The sequence below is a fragment of the Callithrix jacchus genome, chromosome 10 (assembly GCF_049354715.1).
Source record: "Callithrix jacchus isolate 240 chromosome 10, calJac240_pri, whole genome shotgun sequence".
NCBI lineage: Eukaryota > Metazoa > Chordata > Mammalia > Primates > Cebidae > Callithrix > Callithrix jacchus.
Window position 1 is genome coordinate 87,184,276 of NC_133511.1, and position 18,845 is coordinate 87,203,120.

Here is an 18,845-nt window from a genome sequence, read left to right on the forward strand (position 1 = left end):
AAAATGTTCTGTAAATACCTATTAAGTCCATTTGTTCTAGGGTATAGTTTAAGTTCATTGTTTCTTCGTTAACTTTCTCTCTTGATAATCTGCCTAGTGCTGTTAGCGGGGTATTGAAGTTTTCCATTATTATTATGTTGCCATATACCTTATTTCTTAGGTCTTGTAGTAATTGTTTTGTAAATTTGGGAGCTCCAGTGTTAGGTGCATATATATTTAGGATTGTGATATTTTCTTGTTTGACTGATCCTTTCATCGTTACATAATGTCCCTATTTGTCTGTCTTAATTGTTGTTTTAAAGTCTGTTTTGTCTGACATAAGAATAGCTACTCCTGCTCGCTTTTGGTGTTCATTGCACACAGAATACCTTTTTCCTCTCCTTTCCCTTAAGTCTTTATGATTTAGGTCAGTCTCTTGAAGACGGCAGATACTTGTTAGGTGGATTTCTATCCATTCTGCCATTCTGTATCTTTTTAAGTGGGGTATTTATGCCATTTACATTCAACATTAGTATTGAGATGTGAGGTACTGTTCTATTCATGTTAGTTGTTGCCTTTATAGCTTTATACCTTGTTCCCCCCCCCACACACACTGTTATTCTCTTACAAGCCCTATGAAATTTATGCTTTAAGGAGTTTCCCTTTTGGTATATTTTGAGGTTTTGTTTCAATATTTGGAACTTCTTTTATCATTTCTTGTAGTGCTGGCTTAGTAGTGGTGAATTCTCTCAGTGTTTGTCTTAAAAACGTTTTATCTCTTCTTTGTTTATGTAACTTAGTTTTGCTAGATACAAATTCCTTGTATAACAATTATTTTATTTTATTTTTTTTAGTTTCAGGAAACTGAAGATGAGACCCTAGTCTCTTTTGGCTTGTAAGATTTCTGCTGAGATATCGCTATTAATCTGATAGGGTTTCCTTTATAAGTTATCTGTTACTTTTGTCTCACAGCTTTTAAGGTTCTTTCCTTTGCCTTGATATTAGATAAGCTGATGACTGTGTGCCTAAATGATGGTCTTTTCAAGTTGAGTTTTCCAGGTTGTCTTTGAGCTTATCGTGTTTGGATGCCTAGATCTCTAGCAAGACCAGGGAAGTTTTCCTCAATTATTCTCTCAAATAAGTTTTCCAAACTTTTAGCTTTCTCTTCTTCTTCAGGAACACTAACTATCCCTAGGTTTTGCTGTTTAACATAAACCCAAATTTCTTGGAGGCTTTGTTCATGTTTTTGATCTTTGAATGATCTTTTGTATTTCTGTGGCCTCAGTCTTAATATTTCCCATTTAATTTCTAATTGAACTTATTTGGACCTTCTTTCTTCTTTTCTTGGTTAATATCACTAATGTTCTATCAATTTTGCGATCTGTCTTCAAGTCTTCCAGCCATGGTTACCAGCACATGCTCTGTTAGAAGTGACAGGGGAGTGTAGTAAGAAAAGTTAGCAATGCGGTCTTAAACCAACTAACTCAAATAATGGACAGGTTAAAAGTCCATATGCAGATGGCAAACGATTGTGCCTTAAGGTGACTAAGAAATCCAAGAGGTAGAGGGGAAATGAGAATGTGAGGGGGATGGTTCACAGATTCTAAAATGTCCTTGCTTCCTTGAATGGTTTACCACATTCTTTTTAAATATTCAGCCTCTCAGTTTGGTGTGAGTTATAAACACCTGTTCATTTTCTTCTATTCAGTGCCTTTCCTTAGGACAAAACTTTGACCTGAAATGAATATTCCTTTCCTGCACTTTCCCACCTGGCAAAAGCCCATTCATTCTTCCAGGCCCATCTCAAATGCTAGCTCTGTTGTTCAGCTTTGCAACAGTCCATGAGGCATAGTTAATCACTTTCTCCTCTTTGTTCTTTCAGCACTGTGTTGATGCTACTGCAGTAGCATTTATCGCATTTTATTATGCTTGGTTTTATATGCCTTTCTCTCTGCTACTCCACTATGAGATTCTTGGGGATGGTGACATTTTCATGACTAGTTGTAAACTTCCCAACACCCTGTTCATTATCTGCACATAGTAGGTGGCAGAGCCCTAAATGGAGAATGCTTAGTGATGTGGTTAAGACTCTGGTCTTGAAACCCAGGATGCCACTGTGTAGTGGTGCAAACTTTAGTAACTTACTTAGCTTATCTAAGCCAGCTTTCTCATCTGATAATGAGTATAATGTGATTAATTGACAGTGTTACTGTGAGGATGAAATGGAATTATGATTTCAGGCATTACTACAGTGCTTGGCATTTAATAAGTTTTCAACAAATAGAATTTACCATTAGTATTGTTGTTATTATGATTACTGTTGAAAGGAGAACGGAAATGGCTACTGGAACTGCTGATACAAACATACATAGTAACTGATAGTGTCTAAAGTGATTTATGAAGTAAATATTAAATTTTCTAATATACTCTGTACTTTAGAACAGAATGATAATATGAAAAGCAAGAATTGTAGCCATCTGGATATTTGGTTTTTACATTACACTAGCCATGTTACCAATTTTTACTCTTATCATTTCTGGATATTTTTAAGTGTTTTTGGGAGAGGTTGAGGCGGGAAGAGTGGAAAACAATTAAAAAATAAAATTTTGCTCCTGAAGACACTTCATAAACTTACATTGTAAAAAGGTACAGCAGAGTTTCCCAAACTCACATCTATTGACATTTTCGGCCAGATAATTTTTTTTTTGTACAGGGATGTCCTGTGCATTGTAGGATATTTAAACATTCGTGATTTCAACTCACCAAGTAATAGGACCACATTGTTCCTCCCTCCATCTCATGACAACCAAAAATGTTTGAGAGGCATTTGACAAATATGCTCTGAACAAGGTGAGGAATGAAACCAAAAAGCAAATGTAGAAGTGATGATATCACCTTTGTTATTAACAGAGCTGGGCTGGAGATCATGAGTTTCAATCTGTAAACAGAGCTGGCTTGCTAAAAATGAACACAGAAGAAAGCTGACTTATTCACTGAGTTCCAGACAGGAAAGTGTTATTAAAGAAATAAGGAAAACTGATAATTCTGAAGGCAGTTCACACTTAAGAAAGAAGAATGGCAGGCATGGTCTTTTACTGAACACGATCAGATTTTTATGATTTCCTTTCAATTTTGGATTTTAGGTGGGCATAGTCAAATTAATTATTATCTTTGGTTCCTGTCACCTTATAATCATTGTCTATAGTGGCCAGCTTTTATCTATTTAAATAAACAGTTAACTTAAATAATGTAATTTATACCTACTAACATGCCACCTAAAATAAAGCTAGAAATGCAACAGTTGTCTACTTCTAATCACACAGAGCTTCCCAGCCCATCCTTCGGCCTCTCTCAATTAAACACCATCATCCTGATATATATCTTTCCCATATTTACCAACAAAATAAATTCCTCCACCTCCATAGGGTAGAATGAGCAAAGTTAGCAGGCAGAGGTTAGGAATGAGCTTTGGAGAAATGCTGCCTCAAGGAAAATTCTTCCTCAAGTAAACTTCGAGGGAAGAAAAGGTTTACCTTCTAAGAGATGGTGTTGAAATTTTTATGTTTACTTACTGTTTCAGAATTTCAGGGGGTCCCTAGGAACTACATAGATGCCATTAAACTTTAAAAAGATTATGAGAAGTGTTTAGAAAGTAAAGGGCTATTACTTTTTATTAGTGTAAAATGGCTTTTGTTGAATTGAGCACATGATGATAGTACTGGACATCCACAATCCTGGCATTTGCAAACCCACCTTCTTATTTTGTTCCCCTAATGCCCACATACTATTTTACATGCTGATAATATTTTATATTTTAATACAAAAAAGTACTCTTTCTGTGGATTGAACCTTTCTCAAATACGAGTTTTGTGATTTTATTTTCTTGCACAATGGAAAGGGTTCTTTCAAAATTAGACACATACCATTGTGCAGTTGATTCAATCTAACATCTCCTCCCGAGCAGTAAGTTAATAACAAATGGTACTATAATGACAGATTCAGGTTTATCTTAACACACACACACACACACACACACACACACACACACCCCATCTATTTTTGCCATGCTTCAGAATCTGGGTAGCAGTTGAAGAAGAACCAACATATTAAGTCATATATCCATGGTAACTGAATTTCTCTGAGTTTTCAAAGTAGCTATGATTCTAAGTTTCATTGCAAACCACATGATATTACAAAGGGCACTAATTTAAGGAAGGAGGGACGAGGACTCACTAAAGAATAAGATCCATAGCACAGGGATCTTTGCTGTCTTATTACTGTATCTTTAGAATCTAGAACATGAACTGGTTCATAATTGTATCATTATCTGGAACAGCAGAGTCCTGGTGATAAATAAAAACAATCACATCCAGTTTGTGAGCACATTCCATTTTCCGTGCCTTGAGCTGGGTGGTCTATGTTGGTAACTTAATTTAATCCCCCCAGAATGAATCATATTATCCTCAGCTGCTTTGTTCTTGACAAAACTGAGGCATAGAGGAGTGGAATGATTTGCTGTAGGTCATACAATTAATAAATATAGAGCAAGAATTAGGACCATAAAATTTCTGCCAGCCCATCTCCTCACAAACTAGAAAGACAATGTAGGGGTGATCCAGCTACTTGTTTTGCTTCTGCCATCAACTAAATAATGCTGCATAAATTACCAGGTCTCTGCATATCAGAGTCCTTTTCATTGAAATACTGAGTTCATAGTCGATCAAGAGGAGCCTATCCATATATGAATAATCCATGCACAATCTTCAGACTATGATACATAAGTATATTCTAATATTTTATTAGGTATTCAAAGAAAACTTGATCTTAATTTCCACAAAGTAGTTTATGTTTTTGATGACATATCCCTTCTTTATTTGCTTTGTGTTGAAATTACTTTGGTATATTGTCTAAGGTTCAACTAGGTAATGGTTTTATTGGTTATTTCAGATAAATCACATTAAAAATAATGTGCGCCTAGATTGGGAGCAATGTGATTAGTTTTGGGCAAATATAGAAATTAGATAATAGGTACATGAACTTGAATAGCTCTTTATCCCCATTCTTTAATGCAACATGCAATTTGGGCATTTTTTTTCTTTTAAATTTTAGTCAGTTCCCTTAGCCCTTATGGAACAATTCTAAAAATGAAATTAACCTGCCTTTGTGAACACTGGATTGTAGATTAACCCACACTATGATATATAAGGAAGTGGTAAAACTTTGAAGGCAAAGATGTCTTAACTTGAATATTGTCTCTGCTTCTTTCTACCTAGGCAGCCTTAGGGCACTTGATTTTAGAGCCTTAAGTTTACCATTTCTGTAATAAGAACAATACAACTGTCAGACACCTCCACAGTAAGAATGAAAACTATCCTTATTAGAAAGCAAATCAAGCATAAATAAAAAGGGATGCCTTAAGCTCATCTTGGTGAAGCTGAATACCTTTTGTGATGATGATTAGATTCTATTCTAACATTGGGTTTATATTGTCTGGTTATTAGACTGTTCCTGGTCTGCGTTTCACAGTCATAACAATTCTGTTGTCAGTTAATTTTATTTAACAGAAATCTTAAATAACACTATGTGCCAAACACCATTTTTTTTTTTTTAGACGGAGTTTCGCTCTTGTTACCCAGGCTGGAGTGCAATGGCGCGATCTCTGCTCACCGCAACCTCCGCCTCCTGGGTTCAGGCAATTCTCCTGCCTCAGCCTCCTGAGTAGCTGGGATTACAGGCACGCGCCACCATGCCCAGCTAATTTTTTGTATCTTTAGTAGAGACGGGGTTTCACCATGTTGACCAGGATGGTCTCGATCTGTTGACCTTGTGATCCACCCACCTCGGCCTCCCAAAGTGCTGGGATTACAAGCTTGAGTCACCACGCCCGGCCCAACCATTTTAAGTTCTTTATAATGTTACTCATTCAATCATTATACTACTGTGTTTATTCTAATATCTGCACATCCTTAGAACATCAGAAACATCTCATGCTGTTCTCATAAAACCTTCCACTGTATCATTATTTCTACTTAAGGATTGAGTAAATCAAATGCATATACATACCATGAAACATTAATTCTCCTAACCAGGTCTGCAAAATTTAGATGAAGTGCTGTTTCAACTGTGCACTAAAGAAACTCAAGCTGAGCCTTCTGTTTTAAGCCCCTGCGTTCTTTTGGTGCTACTTAAAACATTTTCTTACTGGCTTTCCAACTGTTATTTTTAGCTTGAAAAAAACACTTCACTGTTCTTTGAAATGTCAGTCATCGGAGCCCACAAGGTGTAAGTTTTGGAACAAGAGATTTTGCCTACATCTGTACATGTATATTTTATATATTTTGGTTTTTGTGATGAACTTACCATGGAAGATATTGTGTAAATCTTTTTTTAGCATAGGTGAAGTGTACTAAGGTGCTAGAAATAAAAAATGATATTTGAATTCCAAGGTACATACTGTCCTTTGGCACAGGCAAAGGAAGTTGAAATTAATTGCTGATGCTATGAAATGTTAAATCATTCAAAGGATATTAAAGGATGTGTAAAACAACAATATTGTGAGGGGTTCTATGTATTTGGAATAGTGTTCAACTTTCTGAACACATCATGTGGTTTTTGAAGTTAAACTCATATTAATTATGAGTGATCTTGGCAAAATATAACCATGACATTTTTCTAGGGTGACATTTTCAAACTACAATTAAAATTTAAAACATTTGCTCACCTATCTCTCTTGTGAATACAATAATCTTAGGATTAACACTTGCAATCATCTTCATTAGTGTGAAATTTTGCATGTTTTTACACTAAATTCTTGGTTATCCAGCAAGGATTGGTATTAAATTTACTGGATGAAAGAATTGCAGAATTTTTAGAGTGAGAGTTTTATTATTATAACAACCTGTAGAATGTAGATTAATTCATTTAACAAATCTGTTTTGAGCATCTACTCTGTGAATAAATGATGAGGCTACAATACAGTGGTGAGTAAAAACAATTATGCTACTTATTCGTATGGGTCTTACAGTTCAACTGATAAAGCAGGAGATGGTAATCAATTATATATAAATATATAATTGTGTTTACTGTTGCAATGGAGAGGTTCATGGAACTATTTAATGCTATGCAAATATGCACTAAGGGGAACTGACCTGGTCTGGGAAGGCTGCCAGGATAGCACTGGGAAGGAGTAAGAATAGCTTTACAATGCTTATCAAAAAAAATCTTTAAAATCTAGTCCCTTGGGACCAACATTTCTACATTGAGGAATTTTTCATACAGGAATAATTTAGGTTTTTCTAATCATTTTAGCTGTCAGAACTTTTATTACCAAAATGTTGGAAACAGCATATATATTCAAAATTAAAAGATTAGTTACATTTATATTATAAATATTAAACATATCAACTATCAGAAGTCTTTTTTTAAAAACATAGAAGTTTTTTATTTTCATAAAATATGGTTAGTGAAAAAGATTAGGTTACAAAATAATGAACATTGGCCTTTACCTTCATCCTGACCCTACCCTTCCTAGGTACTCAATTTATTTTACTTGATTTCAAATATATAAATAAGAGTAAGAGTGATAGCAGTTAACACTAGCTACCATTTAGCACATGCCAGCCCTGTGCTAAACACTTTACATTCATTATTGCAGTTGATTTCATATTAAACAGTGAAACAGGTATTATTACATTTATTTCTTTTTGTGTATGGAATTTTTAAATACATCAGTACAGATGTGTATTCCCAACACAACAAATAATTGTTTCAGTGCTCATGCTGTTTACCATGACTTTATGTATTGCCTTTTATCTAAGATAAATACTTTGTTCTCTTGCAACAGCTTTCTGTGAAGAGGGCTGCAGATACGGTGGAACGTGTGTGGCTCCTAACAAATGTGTCTGTCCATCTGGATTCACAGGAAGCCACTGCGAGAAAGGTAATCTAGACTTTTTTATGGGGGATAGGAAGAAAGATAGGTAGAAAGATTGAGTCAGAAAGAATAACAGTTCTTTCTTTAGGAATAATACTGTGGGTTGACTTGATACATTGTGTTGTGATGGGGCATGTGGCTCTCCCAAAGTGGGTACCTTTCTGTCATTGCTTAAAAGGCTGCTCTCTCTGAAAATAGAGCTTCATTTGCTTTCCCTCTAACTTGTTTAATTTAGCAAGGTCAAGTCTTTTCTCTGCTATAGTTTGGAGTGTGCGTTTTTTAGTGCTAATTAGAGATAAAGCCTGATGAACTGACCTGCCTCACTTATCATCTATTGGGTAGCATCACACACAGTTATTAGAATTATAACAATCTGCTGTGTCAACGGAATCTAAATTAGCAGCACATGCTCCTTGCATAAAACCACATTAAATAACTCCAACAGTGGGTTTATTGGTATGCTTGAGATTTTATTCTATTATTGGTTTATTAGGAACATTATCATTCATAGACCTGATAACATAAGCCAATTAGTGTAAGATTACATTATGTGCAACTTTCTATTTGCAATAAATGTTGTGTTTACATCTGGCATTATTTGGTGAATTCCAACTCTCTTATTGATTAGAGAAGTCCTCCTATTTGTGTACAAGTGAAATTTGATGTTCAGTCCCAATGTATGTGTCAATGCATGCAAGGGGTTTATGACACCTTAAAGTGAATATTTCAGTTTGTTTTTCCATGTATTTTGCTAGGGTAAAATCATTGCATTGTGTTTTTTCTGACTCTGGAATGTCACACTTACTGCTTTTCGTATAATAGCATAGAAAAATGGGAATAGAATATTGTATTTATCATCCTTATTATTAGATGAGGGGGTGGTGTCTTCATCTGGTGCCAGACATGGATGCAAAGTTCTTGTTTCCTTTACTTCATGTTTAGAAGCTTCTGAATTTAGGTAACATTTTTAAATTTATTTTTATTATTTTTTCTTTTTTTAAATTGCATTTTAGGTTTTGGGGTACATGTGAAGAACATGCACAACTGTGCATAGGTACACACATGGCAGTGTGATTTGCTGCCTTCCTCCCCTTCACCTATATCTGGCATTTCTCCCCATGCTATGTCTCCCCAACTCCCCACCCCCTGCTGTCCCTCCTCTATTTCCCTCCAACAGACCCCAGTGTGTGATGTTCCCCTCCCTGTGTCCATGTATTCTCATTGTTCAACACCCACCTATGAGTGAAAATATGCGGTGTTTGATTTTCTGTTCTTGTGTCAGTTTGCTGACAATTATGGTTTCCAGATTCATCCATGTCCCTACAAAGGACACGAACTCATCATATTTGATTGCTGCATAATATTCCATGGTGTATATGTGCCACATTTTCCCAGTCCAGTCTATCATCGATGGGCATTTGGGTTAGTTCCAGGTCTTTGCTGTTGTAAACAGTGCTGCAATGAACTTTCCTGTGCATGTGTCCTTTTAGTGGAACGATTTATAATCCTTCAGATATATACCCAGTAATGGGATTGCTGGGTCAAATGGAATTTCTATTTCTAGCACCACACTGTCTTCCATAATGGTTGTACTAATTTACACTCCCACTAACAGTGTAAAAGTGTTCCTATTTCTCCACATCCTCTCCAGCATCTGTTGTCTCCAGATTTTTTAATGATTGCCATTCTAACTGGTGTGAGATGGTATCTCAGTGTAGTTTTTGATTTGCGTTTCTCTAATGACCAGTGATGATGAGCATTTTTTCATATGTTTGTTGGCCCCATGTATGTCTTTTGTAAAGTGTCTCTTCATATCCTTTGCCCACTTTTGAGTGGGCTCGATTGTTTTTTTTTTTCTTGTAAATCTGTTTTAGTTCTTTGTAAATTCTGGATATCAACCCTTTGTCAGATGGGTAGACTGCAATTTTTTTTTCCCCATTCTGTTGGTTGCTGATTCACTCTAATGACTGTTTCTTTTGCCGTGCAGAAGCTGTGGAGTTTGATTAGGTCCCATTTGTCTATTTTGGCTTTTGTTGCCAATGCTTTTGGTGTTTTAGTCATGAAGTCCTTGCCTACTCCTGTGTCCTGAATGGTTTTGCCTAGATTTTCTTCTAGGGTTTTTATGGTATTAGGTCTTATGTTTAAGTATTTAATCCATATGGAGTAAATTTTAGTGCAAGGTGTTAGGAAGGGGTCCAGTTTCTGCTTTCTGCACATGGCTAGCCAGTTTTCCCAACACCATTTATTAAACAGGGAATCCTTTCCTCATTGCTTTTTTCTCTCAGGTTTGTCAAATATCAGATGGTTGTAGATATGTTGTGTTGCCTCCAATGCCTCTGTTCTGTTCCATTAGTTTATATCTCTGTTTTGGTACCAATACCATGCTGTTTTGATTACTGTAGCCTTGTAGTATAGTTAAAAATCCAGTAGTGTGATGCCTCCCACTTTGTTCTTTTTGCTTAGAATTGACTTGGCTATGCAGGCTCTCTTTTGGATCCATATGAAATTTAAGGTGTTTTTTCCAGTTCTGTGAAGAAGGTCATTGGTAGCTTGATGGGGATAGCATTGAATTTGTAAATTACTTTGGGCAGTATGGCCATTTTCATGATATTGATTCTTTCTAACCATGAACATGGAATGTTTTTCCCACTGTTTGTGCCCTCTCTTATTTTCTTGAGTAGTGGCTTGTAGTACTCCTTGAAGAGGTCCTTTATGTTCCTTGTTAGTTGTATTCCTAGGTATTTTATTCTCTTTGTAGCAATTGTGAATGGCAAATGGCAGGTCATCCTTGATTTGGCTCTCTTTAAGTCTGTTACTGGTGTATAGGAATGCTTGTGATTTTTGCATGTTGATTTTGTATCCTCAGACTTTGCTGAAGTTGCTTATCAGTTTCAGGAGATTTTGGGCTGAGGTGATGGGGTCCTCTAGATATACAATCATGTCGTCTGCAAATAGAGACAGTTTGACTTCCTCTTTTCCTATTTGAATACCCTTTATTTCTTTTTCTTGTCTGATTGCTCTGGCTAGAACTTTTAGTACTATACTGAATAGGAGTGGTAAGAGAGGGCATCCTTGTCTAGTGCCAGATTTCAAAGGGAATGCTTTCAGTTTTTGCCCATTCAGTATGGTATTGGCTGTTGGTTTGTTGTAAATAGCTTTTATTATTTTGAGATAACGTTCCATCGATACTTAGTTTATTTAAAGTTTTTAGGTAACATTTTTAATGTGCCCATTTTTTATATCTCACCCTGACCAACCTATTACATTGCACTGCCTACATATTTAGAGGCAGCCCAATCCTTTAAAAAACATGTCAAAAGGTAACTAAAATTATTAAATAAGGAAATCAATGAACAATATTTGTACTGCTGTTTCTATATTTTGTGACATTATCAAGAAATAAAAAATATATAAAATAATAATTGTCTTTTCTTAAGAAAATATATGAAAGAGCCATGTAATACCTTTGAGTGGCATAAGAGAATTACCACATAGAGCTAAAAAATTCTTGCTAAAAGCAAAGAAATTTAAGGGTAACTTAGGACACATGTCTTTACTGCACTACATTTAGTTTTAAGTAGGTTTTTTAAAACTGAAAAACAAAACTAAAAGATTCTTACCACTTCCTGTAGAACATGCTATATTTCCCTAATCTGAATACACAGAATTAATAGGGACAGAATAGTGAGAGTTACATTGTCAGTAATCACAGAATCTACTACTAATGATATGCCATTTACTTTAATTTTGGTTTGTTTATTTATTTTTATTTCTAGAAGTGATTGGAGTACAGGTGGTATTTGGTTACATGAATAAATTCTTTAGTGGTGATTTGTGAGATTTTGTACACCCATCACCTGAGCAGTATACACTGCACTTAATTTGTAGTCTTTTGTCCTTCACCCTCTTCTCACTGTTCCCCCACAAGGTCCCTAAAGTTCATTCTGTCATTCTTTTATATATAAATATAAATATATTTATATTTATTTTATTGCACTTTATGTTCTGAGGTAAATGTGAAGAACATGCTGTATTGTTGCATAGGTACATACATGGCAATGTGGTTTTCTGCCTCCATCCCCATCACCTATATGTGGCATTTCTCCCTATGTTAGCCCTCCCCAACTCCACACCCCCCACTGTCCCTCCCCTAGTCCCCACCAAAAGACCCCAATGTGTGATGCTCCCTTCCCTGTGTCCATGTGTTCTCATTGTTCAACACCCACCTATGAGTGAGAATATATAGTGTTTGATTTTCTGTTCTTGTGTCAGTTTGCTGAGAATGATGGTTTCCAGGTTCAACCATGTCCCTACAAAGGACATCAAATCACAGTTTTTATGGCTGCATAGTATTCCATGGTGTATATGTGGATTTTCCTTGTCCAGTCTATCATTGATGGGCATTTGGGTTGGTTTCAGGACTTTGCTATTGTAAACAGTGCAATGAACATACGTGTGCATGTGTCTTTATGATACAAAGATTTATAATCCTTCAGATATATACCCAGTAATGGGATTGCTGGGTCAAATGGAATTTCTATTTCTAGGTCCTTAAGGAATTGCCACAGTGTCTTCCACAATCATCGAACTAATTTACACTCCCACCAACAGTGTAAATGTGTTCCTATTTCTCCACATCCTCTCCAACATCTGTTGTCTCCTGATTTTTTAATGATTGCCATTCTAACTGGCGTGAGATGGTATTTCAATGTGAATTTTATTTGCATTTCTCTAATGACCAGTGATGATGAGCAATGATGAGCATTTTTTCATAAGTCTGTTGGCCTCATAGATCTCTTCTTTTGAAAAGTGTCTGTTCATGTCCTTAGCCCACTTTTGAATGGGGTTTTTTGTTTTTTTCTTGTAAATCTGTTTTTTTTTTTTTTTTGTAGATTCTGGATATTAGCCCTTTGTCAGATGAGTAGACTACAAAAATTTTTCCTATTCTGTTGGTTACCAGTTCACTCTAATGATTGTTTCTTTTGCTGTACTGAAGCTCTGGAGTTTAATTAGATCCCATTTGTCTATTGTGGCTTTTGTTGCCAATGCTTTTGGTGTTTTAGTCATGAAGTCCTTGCCTATGCCTATGTCCTGAATGGTTTTGTCTAGATTTTCTTCTAGGGTTTTTTATGGTGTTAGGTCTTATGTTTAAGTCTTTAATCCATCCGGAGTTAATTTTAGTGCAAGGTGTTAGGAAGGGGTCCAGTTTCTGCTTTCTGCACATGGCTAGCCAGTTTTCCCAACACCATTTATTAAACAGGGAATTCTTACCCCATTGCTTGTTTTTCTCAGGTTTGTCAAATATCAGATGGTTGTAGATATGTGGTGTTGCCTCCAAGGCCTCTGTTCTGTTCCATTGGTCTATATCTCTGTTTAGTACAAATCCCTTGCTGTTTTGATTATTGTAGCCTTGTAGTGTAGTTTGAAGTAGGTAGCATGATGCCTCCAGCTTTGTTCTTTTTGCTTAGAATTGACTTGGTTCTGTGAACTCACTTTTGGTTCCATGTGAAGTTTAAAGTATTTTTTTCCAGTTCTGTGAAGAGGGTCATAAGTAGCTTGATGGAGATAGTGTTGAATCTATAAATTACTCTGGGCAGTATGGCCATTTTCACAATATTGATTCTTCCTAACCATGAGCGTGAAATGTTTTTCCAACTGTTTGTATCCTCTCTTATTTCCTTGAGCAGTGGTTTGTAGTTCTCCTTGAAGAGGTTCTTTACATCCTTTTTTAGTTGTGTTCCTAGGTATTTTATTCTCTTTGCAGCAATTGTGAATGGTAGTTTGGTTTTGATTTGGCTCTCTGTTAGTGTATTATTGGTGTATAGGAATGCTTGTCATTTCTGCACATTGATTTTGTATCCTGAGACTTTGCTGAAGTTGCTTATCAGTTTAAGGAGATTTTGGGCTGAGATGATGGGGTCTTCTAAATATACAATCATGTTGTCCGCAAACAGAGACAATTTGACTTCCTCCATTCCTAATTGAATACACTTTATTTCTTTTTCTTGCCTGATTGCTCTGGTTAGAACGTCCAATACTATATTGAATAGGAGTGGTGAGAGAAGGCATCCTTGTGCCAGATTTCAAAGGGAATGCTTCCAGTTTTTACCCATTCAGAATGATATTGGCTGTGGGTTTGTTGTAAGTAACTTTTCTTATTCGTTCCATCGATACCTAGTTTATTGAGAGTTTCTGGCATTAAGGGCTGTTGAATTTTGTCAAAGGCCTTCTCTGCATCCATTGAGATAATCATGTGGTTTTTGTCTTTGGATCTGTTTATGTGGTGAATTACATTTATAGACTTGTGTATGTTGAACCAGCCTTGCATCCCTGGGATCAAGCCTACGTGATCATGATGGATAGGCTTTTTGATGTGCTGTTGCAGTTGGTTTGCCAGTATTTTATTGAAGGTTTTTGCCTCTATGTTCATCATGGATATTGGCCTGAAGTTTTATTTTCTTGTTGAATCTGTGCCAAGTTTTTGTATCAGGATGATGTTGGTCTCATAAAATGATTTGGGAAGAATTCCCTCTTTTTGGATTGTTTGGAATAGTTTCAGAAGGCATGGTACCAGCTCCTCTTTGTATGTCTGGTAAAATTTGGCTGTGAACCTGCCTAGACCCAGACTATTTTTGGTTGGTAGGCTATTAAATGCTGCCTTAACTTCAGCTCTTGTTATTGGTCTATTCAGGGTTTTGACTTTTTCCTGATTTAGGCTTGAGGGTGTAAGTGTCCAGGAATTTATCCATTTCTTTCAGGTTTGCGGATTTTTGTGCATAGAATTGTTTGTAGTAGTCTCTGATGGTAGTTTGTATTTCTGTGGAATCTGTGGTGATACCCACTTTATCATTTTTTATTGCATCTATTTGATTATTCTCTTTTCTTTTTTATCAATCTGGCTAGTGGTCTATTTTGTTGGTCTTTTCAAAAAACCACCTCCTAGATTTGTTGATTTTTTGCAGGTCTTTTGTGTCTCTGTCTCCTTCAGTTCTGCTCTGATCTTAGTTATTTCTTGTATTCTGCTAGCTTTTGAGTTCTTTCTCTAGTTCTTTCAATTTTGATGATAGGGTGTTGATTTTTGATCTCTCCTTGCTTCTCATGTGGACATTTATTGCTATAAATTTTTCTCTAGACACTGCTTTACATGTGTCCCAGAGATGCTGGTACTTATGTCTTCATTCTCATTGGTTTTGAAGAACATCTTTATTTCTACTTTCATTTCATTCATTATCCAGTCAACATTCAAGAGCCAGTTGTTCAGTTTCCATGAAGCTGTGTGGTTCTGAGTTAGTTTCTGAATTCTGAGTTCTAACTTGATTGCACTGTGGTCTGAGAGACTGTTTGTTATTATTTCTGTTATTTTGCATTTGCTGAGGTGTGATTTACTTCCAATTATGAGGTCAGTTTTAGAGTAGGTGTGATGTGGTGTTGAGAAGAATGTATATTCTGTGTATTTGGGGTGAAGAGTTTTGTAGATGTCTATTAAGTTTGCTTTGTCCAGATCTGAGTTTAATTCTGACTATCCTTGTTAATTTTCTGTCTAATTGATCTGTCTAATATTGACAGTGGAGTGTTAAAGTCTCCTACTCTTATTGTGTGGGAGTCTAAGTCTCTTTGTAGGTTGTTAAGAACTTGCTTTATGTATCTGGGTGCTCCTGTATTGGGTGCATATATATTTAGGATTGTTAGCTCTTCTTGTTGCATTGATTCTTTTACCATTATGTAATGTCCTTCTTAGTCTCTTTTGATCTTTGTTGGTTTAAAGTCTATTGTATCAAAAAAGAGGATTCCAACTCCTACTTTTTTTTTTTTTTTTTTTTTTTTTTGCTCTCCATTTGCTTGGTAAATCTTCCATGTCTTTATTTTGAGCCTGTGTGTATCTTTGCATGTGAGATGGACTCTCTGAATACAGCACATTGATGAGTTTTGACTTTTTATCCAATTTGCCAGTCTGTGTCTTTTGATTTGGGCATTTAGCTCATTTATATTTAAGGTTAATATTGTTATGTGTGAATCTGATCCTACCGTTTTGATGCTAGCTGGTTGTTTTGCTTATTAGTTGATACAGTTTCTTCATTGTGTCGATGCTCTTTACCATTTGTTATGTTTTTGGAGTGGCTGATACTGATTGTTCCTTTCTATGTTGAGTTCTTTCAGAAGCTCTTGTAAGGCAGGCCTGGTGGTGACAAAATCTCTCAGCAATTGCTTGTTCACAAAGGATTTTATTTCTCCTTTGCTTATGAAGCTTAATTTATCTGGATGTGAAATTCTGGGTTGAAAGTTCTTTTCTTTGAGGATGTTGAATATTGGCCGCCTCTCTCTTCTGGCTTGTAGGGTTTCTGCTGAGAGATCTGCTCTGAGTCTGATAGGCTTCCCTTTGTGGGTAACCCAACCTTTCTCTCAGGCTGCCCTTAGCATTTTTTCCTTCATTTCAACCCCGGTGAATCTGACAATCATGTGCTTTGGATTTGCTCTTCTTGAGAAATATCTTTGTGGTGGTCTCTGTATGTTTCGGACTTGAATATTGGCCTGCCTTGCTAGGTTGGGGGAAGTTCTCCTGGATAATATCCTGAAGCATGTTTTCCAGCTTGGATTCATTCTCTCCATCACATTCAGGTAAACCTATCAAATGTAGATTAGGTCTTTTCACATACTTCCATATTTCTTGGAGGCTTTGTTCATTTCTTTTCACTCTTTTTTCTCTAATCTTGCCTTCTCCTTTTATTTCATTGAGTTGATCTTCAATCTCTGATATCCTTTCTTCTGCTTGGTCGATTTGGCTATTGAAACTTGTGTTTGCTTTGCAAAGTTCTCATGTTACGTTTTTCAGCTCCATCAGGTCATTTATATTCTTCTCTAAGCTGTTTATTCTCATTAGCATTTCATCAAACCTTTTTTCAAGGTTCTTATTTTCTTTGCATTGGGTTAGAACATGTTCTTTTAGCTCAGAGAAGTTTGTTATTACCCATCTTCTGAAGCCTGTTTCTGTCAATTCATCAGACTCATTCTCCATCCAGCCTTGTTTCTTTCTTGGTGATGAGTTGTGATCCACTGGCGGAGTAGAGGCATTCTGGTTTGGGGTATTTTCCTCCTTTTTGTGCTGGTTTCTTCCCATCTGTGTGGATTTATCTACCTGTGGTCTTTGTAGTTGGTGACTTTCAGATGGGGTCTCTGAGTGGATGTCCTGTTTGTTGATGAAGAAATTATTTCTTTCTGTTTTTTAGTTTTCCTTCTAACAGTCAGGCCCCTCTGCTATAGGACTGCTGGAGGTATACTCCAGACCCTGCTTGTCTGGGGATCACCGTGGTGGCTGCAGAACAGTAAGGGTTGCTGCCAGTTTCTTCTTCTGTTATCTTTGTCCCAGAAGGATACCTGCCAGATATCATCCTGAGCTCTCCTTTATGAGGTGTCTCTTTGGATATATGGGGGTCGGGGAGCTGCTTGAGGAGACAGTCTGTCCCTTATAAGTGCTGAAGTGCTGAGCTGTGAGCTCTGATTTTCTGTTCAGATCTGCTGGGCAGGGATGTTTAAGTATGCTCCGGTGGAACTCATAACCGCCTTTTTTCCCCAGGTGCTCTGTCCTGAGAAGGTAGGGCTTTATTTGTAAGTTCCTCACATGCTGCTGCCTTTTTTCAGCAATGCTCTGCCCAGCGAGGAGGTAGCCTAGTCACAGTCTGCCAGGAGAGGTATTGCTGAGCTGCCGTAGGCTCTGCCCAGCTGCTGTATGAACTTACTTGAGGTGTTTTTTTTTTTTTTTTTTTATAGAGGCATAGTTAGAACTGCCTTGGTAATGGCAGTCTGCTTCAGTAATGGCAAACTGCCTTGGTAATGGCGGACTGCCTCAGTAGTAGTGGACTGCCTCAGTAGTGGTAGACTGCCATGGTAATTGCAGACTGCCTCAGTAATGACAGATTACCTCAGTAATGGTGGACTGCCTTGGTAATGGCAGACTGCCTCAGTAATGGTGAATGCCCTTTCCCCCACAGAGCTGGACCATCCCAAGTCCAGCTGTGCTTGTTGTGAAACTCTCCATCCAGAGCATTTTAGATCTTTGTGGGGTTTGGGACCTGCCAAGCCAGGTCACCTGGCTCCCTGTTTCAGCTCCCTTTTTTTCAGTTCAGTGGGCAACTCTATCTCCCAGGCATTCCATTCACCAGTTAAAATGGTGCCCAGATTTGTTAGAGTTTTTGTGCAGAGACCCACTGTGCCAGCTGAAACAGCCATGCTGGAGACTCGTGGGCTTTTCTGCCTGGGAATCTCCTGGTCTGTTGGCAGTAAAAATTCGTTTGGAAATGCAGTGATCACTCACCCTCTGCATTCTCACTGGGTACTGCAATCCAGATCTGTTCCTATTTGGCCATCTTTCATTATATCCAATGTGCCATTTATTATGCAATAATTGTTAGGATTTCTAAATGAATATTTTAATATTAAACAAAGGAGGTAGATATTATTACTCTTATTTTATGTGTGATCAAACTAAAGCTTGGCTAGTGTAAGTAACTTATGTAATTATTAGAACTGAGAATAAAACTCAGTTGTATCCCACAAAGCCTGTATTATTAAACCTTGCATGGGTTTTTCAAAGATAGTACAGGGATTATTTATTAAAATACAGATTGTTGGGCCACCTCTTCAAACTAGGTGAGATAGAATATCAGGGGGTGGTTTTACAAATCTGCATTTTCACCAAGTACCTCAGGATATTTAACCATAGAAACTATTGTAATATTCTTATTTTTTTACATTATGAATGTAAATATTACCTTAGAGGGAAATATTACCTTAGACCAGGGCCTGTGATCAGTGGCAGCCCAAGAAGAATTGATTATGGTGTCTCATGCCTTGTTTATTTGTCCTTTGTCCTCTTCTCTGCTCAATACGTGGTTGATTGCATCAGTGCTTACAGTCTGGTTCATAATGTGAAGTCAGA

General features: G+C 36.8%; 1 protein-coding gene across 6 annotated transcripts in view; it reads left to right on the plus strand.

The window, feature by feature from the left end:
• NELL1 (neural EGFL like 1) overlaps window positions 1–18,845 on the plus strand; it is a 936,371-nt gene that overhangs the window by 725,390 nt on the left and 192,136 nt on the right. For all 6 annotated transcript variants that reach the window (XM_035266029.3, XM_035266032.3, XM_035266031.3 and 3 more), the window contains one exon: window positions 7,823–7,918. In XM_035266029.3, coding sequence (XP_035121920.3) covers window positions 7,823–7,918 — 96 coding nt within the window. The remainder of the gene's footprint in view (window positions 1–7,822; window positions 7,919–18,845) is intronic.